Here is a 6,000-nt window from a genome sequence, read left to right on the forward strand (position 1 = left end):
AGACCATGTGCTATTTCACTCACACACACACACACACACACACACACACACACACACACACACACACACACACACATTCAGCTAGCCTCTGATTTGCTGCCAACATCAGCAAACAGCCCTTTAAAAAAAAAAAAGACAAGATCACCTTTAAAAGACCCTGGGAGAATGTGAGCCCAGTCAAATTAGGAAAGCACTTAGCTATTCTGGGATATCAGGACAGGACGCACTGCCTACCTGCTGTCAGCTGCCCCTGTGGCTGATAACAGTCATCTCCTCCCCCAGATGGTTCCCTGCAGAGACCGGTGCAGTCAGGGGTCTCTTCGCTCATGGTGGGCTCCCTCCGGCGCAGCCCCACCGTGCTGGTCCGACCTCAACAGTTACAATTCTACACAACACAGGGGGTCTCCCCCTCGCCCTCAGCAATGCTGTTGGCCATGGGACCCAAGCCTGCTCCCACTGGAGAGCCTGCCCACACCTGTGTCAGCAGAGGCGGTGACAGCAGGATCCACTCGGCAGCCAGTTCCCTCATCATGGAAGGCAAAGACCTACACATCAGGAGTGAGCCTCCGCTCAGGCCACCGTCATCAGCCCCACCATCAATCCTGGTGAAACCAGAAAATTCAAGAAATGGCACCGAAAAGGTAAGAGTAGACTACTCTTCACTCCTAACTCTGCACATGCTTCATGCACGCACACACACACACACACACACACACACACACACACACACACACACACACACACACACACACACACACACACACACACACACACACACAGCTCCTGAGATTTGAGTGTTGGTAGACAGAAACTCAAAATGGCAGCCTCCTCACACTCAACCACCCCTTCCTCTTCCCTCACATCCCCAAGTAACACAGGCTTCTTTTGAGACCCAGAGGTGCCCTGGGAAAACAACACAACAAAACAGTGGCTTTGCCATCAGACAAATCTTGGTTTGAATTCTAGCACTAGTTTTGGGTGGCTTTGGCTAAAACACTACACCCTCCTGGAACGCTTTTGTTTGTCCTCTCTTAACCTGTAAAATGGAGATAAGAGTAATAATGGCAGCATAGGCTTATAAGAGAGATTAAACAATGTAAGATAGACAAATCGCTTACATAGGGCTTGATACGTAATTACTCATCTGATAAAAGAGGTCACTGAGGGGCTGGGAAGGTGGCTCAGCGGTAGAGCGCTTGCCTTGCATGCCTGAGGCCCTGGGTTCGATTCCTCAGCACCACATAAGCAGAAAAAGCCAGAAGTGGTGCTGTGGCTCAAGTGGTAGAGGGCTAGCCTTGAGCTGAAGAGCTGAGGGACAGCGCCCAGACCCAGAGTTCAGGCCCTGCAACTGACCAAAAAAAAAAAAAAAGGTCACTGAGACATAAGGGAATTTAAATAAGGGGAAGATCACCCAGAATGATAACTCCTTATTGTGACCTCTGAGTTAGAGATCAGATCTGTTCATTTCTAGTCCAGAACTCCTTGCATGGGAGGCATGGGAAGGGTTTGTTTGTTTTGGCCAGTCCTGAAGCTTGAACTCTATGTTGTACTGTCCCTAAACTCCTTTTGCTCAAGGCTAGCACTCTACCACTTGAACCACAGCACTACTTCCAGCTTTTTCTGTGATTCATTGGAGATAAGAGTCTCACAGACTCTCCTACCCAGGCTGGCTTTGAACCTCAGTCCTCAGATCTCAGCCCCCTAAGTAGCTAGGATTACAAGTGTGAGCCACTGGTGCCTGGTGACATGGGTTGTTTGTTTGTTTAATATCCTTGAAGCAAGAGGGATGGTAGAATCAGAGCGGTCACATGAAGGAAATCAAGTGACACCCTTGCTGTGTTTTAGTTACTAAATTCACCAACATCACCACCATCACCACCACACTATCATCCCACATCCCCTTCCATCCTAAAAAATGGAAAGGGAGTATAGTTTCCTTCTCCTTATTACACATTTCTCAGCACTAATAACCTGGCATGTATTGTGTTAAGTACTTCACAGTCCTGCCTCATTTAATTCTGACAACCATCCTCTGAAGTAGGTATTATTTTCATCTTCATTTGTGGGGACATGATGTTTGAGACACAGCCCAGGTAAGCCTCAAATTCATGATCTTCCTATTGCAGCCTCCTAAGTGCTGGGATTACAGTCATGTGCCCTTATGCCCAGCCTCATTCTTATTTTAAAATGATAAATGAAAGCATAGGGAGTTAAAGAACATCTTCCTATGTACAGCTGACACACATGAGTGCCTTGCATAGAATCTAGTATAAAAACTCATGCTCTCAAGGCTATGCCCTAAACTTACAGGGAAAAGCGTTTGGCAAAGGTTAGCACTGGGTTGACCCATTGTAACAATGAGAGATGTACAAGACACTGCTGAACAAAGAACTTTACAATTTAGGCTAGGGGGGAGGGTAGTTGTGGAGGTGGGGAGGGAAGGAGAGGGGAAAAACAAAGGAGGAGGCAACAATGCTTGATAAGAAATGTACTCATTACCTTGCTCATGTAACTGTAACCCCTCTGTGCAGTATTTTCACAATTAAAAACATATTAAAAAATAAAAAGTTAGCACTGACTGATGTAAATGCTGGGAGATCTGATTCTGCCTGATGGTATTCAAGAAATTTAAAGTTTTACAAGACCTCACTGCCCAGTAACTCAAATTATTATATAAAACCTTTAGACTGTATTTTGTAATCCCTCAGAACCCTAATAGAGTAAGTCAAAACGTATGAAGAAATGTGGGTTCTCTATTGGAAACACAAGGATTAAATTTCATGGAAAAAGAAAAGAAAAGAAATAATTCCCAGACAATACCACAGAACACTTTATTATTAAGTCCTGAGACAGGGATTGGCCAGAACCAATACTTTAATTACCAGGTATGAGAAGTAAAAGGAAGGAGGGTAGATGGGGTTTGGCGCACACTGGGGACCATAAGTCTCAAGGAGGAATTGTTCCAGCCAGGTGAGACCATGATGGGCATGGGCCCAGCGTGCCAGATGTTTAGTTGTTTTATTGAAACAAGGTCTTACATGTAATGCAGGCTAGCCTTGACCTTTCTTTGTAACCCAGGCTAGCCTTAAAGCCTTAAACTCTTGGCCTTCCTGACTCATCTGGCACTGGTATTATAGGCATACAGTACTGTGCTTAGTCCTTTATCTTTGAACTTTTAAAGAGACATGTGGAATTCTAGCTTTTCAAAATGCAGTCTCCCAGTCTGTATGTGTAGGGAAATAAATTAAAATCTCAAAAAATTCTGAATATTCCTTGCTACTCAAGAGGCTGAGATACGAAAATTGAGATTTGAAACCAACTTGAACAAAGAGAAAAGTCAATGAGACTTTTATGTCCAAATAATTGAAAGAAAAAAATATCTAAAAGTAGAGATGTAGAAAGTACACTGGCCCCAAGTTCAAAACCTAGGATTGGCACCAAAAAAAAAAGACAAAAAGAAAGAGTGAATGCTAAATTCTGCCAGCAGGTTTCTAGGGAGCCAGCTCTGCACTGACTTAGAAGATCATTATGGAAATCTGCTAAGGAAGTCACTAGGAAAGGCTCCAGGAAGAGCTAGGCCTTGAAAGAGATACTAAGGAAGGCAGAGAGGAAATGGAGAAGGCCAACTTGTATCTTCTAGGAGAGATTATAATCATACTTACCCAATTTATCCCGGACAACTCCTAATTGCTCTTCAGTTCTCAATTTAAATAGCTTGGCCTCTAGGAAGCCTTCTGTGACTTCCCCGTCGCAGTTGGAGCAAATATGCTTCCATGTCCTTAGTATCTGAGACTTGCCCCATCAGAGCTCTTGTTCTCATTTGCTCTTGGCCAGGGTGGTTCTCTTCACGCTCAGCTTCTTCCTAACAGCTAAGAGGAGTCGGAACGCAAAGCAGCCACTCCAAGTAGACACGGATATGTGCTGAACGCCCACCACACACATACAGCATTTTGAGTTGGGGAGAAGTTTAGACAAACAACAGGCTCTGAAGTCTGCATTCTTACCCATGTTCCTTTGCTCTCTTTTCTCTTGCAGCAAGTCAAAACCGTGAGATTTCAGAATTACAGCCCTCCTCCCACCAAACGCTACACCTCCCATCCGGCCTCGGGAAAGCGTGAACAGCCTGTCACCCACAAGGGGTCCCAGCCCGAAGCAGCCACGGAGATGACCGTCCTATTCGCCCACCGAAGTGGCTGCCATTCGGGACAGCATACAGAGCACCGAAGGAAGTCAGCTTTTGGCAAGGCCACGACCCCAGCTTCAGCCCCACAGACTGTGTTTCCCAGCAAATGAATCTAGGGGTGGCTTTTCTTAGACCCCCAAAGAGAGGTGAATTGCATTTAAATACAGTCTGCCTCCTCTGAAGACATTCTACCATCCTTGGAGACTCCAGTGTGGGTTATTGTTCCACCTGTTATCCCTCTGGGAGAGGGAAAATTGGACCAGAAATCCCTGCACTGGGTGGCCTTCGAACATTGTGCACACAGGCCAAAGTGTGGAAGAGCTCCATGCTTGCTCTCCAGCATGGAGGGCTTGGCCTCTCTTCCTCAGTGTTCTGTGTAAGATATCTGGGGTATCCTAAAGGGGACGTCAGCCATCATAAGGCTATGGTGGGATTGTTAGCCTTGCTTTTTTTTCTCTCTCTCTCTCTTTTTATCATCACCTAAAACAACCTCCTCCATCTTCTAAAACCTATTCATACACTGGCTACTGGTTGCTGCCATATTTTTTCCCATAGAAGAGTCGTGATTCTGCCTGCAAAAGAAGTGGGGGGGGGCAGGTATGAGATATAAATACTTTTAACCTTCTGAAAACCCCCTAAAGAAGTCAGCTTCCTGAGTTTGCTCCTTACCAAAAGACCAGAGAGAAAGCTATTAACAAACGCCAAAAATGACCATACTTTAAGCTCTCACTGTGTTTCCCTACCTAGAATTATATTCAATAGATAAGCTGGAAGCAAGGAGTGATAGATTGTGTATCATAGAACAGGCATTTAACTCATTCCACTCCCTTAAACAAGATGTGTTTTTAAAAGCTTTAAAAATAAGGGGTTAAGATATATATATTCTGTTTGTTTCTAACATTCTTGCTTTCCTGGATTCTTGTCATTGGGAGCAAGTAAATGTCTCCCCCATAGAACAACAGGGCAAATAATAACACTGTGCCCATCCAAGACTGGAGACAGGATGCTTCTCAAAGGAAAACTGCCATCAAAAGCACTGGACCAAGAAGGATGGAAATGAAAGGGGTTGAAGGAGAGAAAGGAGGGAGAAAATGGGGACGAGAGAAGGATGAAGGGATAAGAGTAGAAAAAATTAATCTGTCAGGAAAGGAAATAAAAGATGTGGACAGGATGCCACCTTTATATTAAGTGCAGATGGGAAGCACAATGTGCAATGGAGAAAGAGCAAAACCGGGTGACCCTATCAACACAAGATTGAAATGAGTGGGACCAGCCAGGCAGTACCTTGTAAACTGGTAAGGAGGCATCCCAGGGAACAAGGCCACCCCTGTAAGACAGCCCATTAATTATCATTAAACTTAATGGTTGTGGTTTAACGTTCATTGCATGCCCATCAATGTGGACACTTTGGTGCATAAATGCCATTTGCCAAGACTGAGTACCATTTTAGGAAGGCAGGGCTACGTAGACCTCTCCCATCAACAGTTGTAGAAGGTCTTGAGATTGCAGGCATATGTCTTTTGCCCCCCCCCCACACACACACACTTGGCAAATACATGATCCATAGACTTTTCCAAACTTTCACAGAATGAAACAAAACCATAATCCTGCCAAGAAATACTGCCTCTATATTGGATCTTTGAGACTGGTACAAGCCTCATGGCAGCATATTCTAACATCTTTGTGGGTTCCTCTTGTGCATCCCATGAAATCAGCATGGCCAAATCTGTGCCTCATGGAAGTGAATATGATCATCTAGATGAAGAAGTGAGATAGTCCCAGCAATAGGATTTGTCAAAATATGGGTGCCTCCACCC

General features: G+C 44.8%; 1 protein-coding gene across 2 annotated transcripts in view; it reads left to right on the forward strand.

The window, feature by feature from the left end:
• Sh3rf2 (SH3 domain containing ring finger 2) overlaps positions 1 to 5,565 on the forward strand; it is a 136,114-nt gene extending 130,549 nt beyond the window's left edge. For both annotated transcript variants that reach the window (XM_070036303.1, XM_070036304.1), the window contains 2 exons: positions 283 to 641; positions 4,036 to 5,565. In XM_070036303.1, the coding sequence (XP_069892404.1) occupies positions 283 to 641; positions 4,036 to 4,293 (617 nt within the window). In that variant the 3' untranslated portion in view covers positions 4,294 to 5,565. The remainder of the gene's footprint in view (positions 1 to 282; positions 642 to 4,035) is intronic.
• Positions 5,566 to 6,000: the final 435 nt, after the last annotated feature.

The sequence above is a fragment of the Dipodomys merriami genome, unplaced genomic scaffold (genome assembly GCF_024711535.1).
Source record: "Dipodomys merriami isolate MVZ:Mamm:240054 unplaced genomic scaffold, mDipMer1.0.p SCAF_27, whole genome shotgun sequence".
NCBI classification, from domain to species: Eukaryota; Metazoa; Chordata; class Mammalia; order Rodentia; family Heteromyidae; genus Dipodomys; species Dipodomys merriami.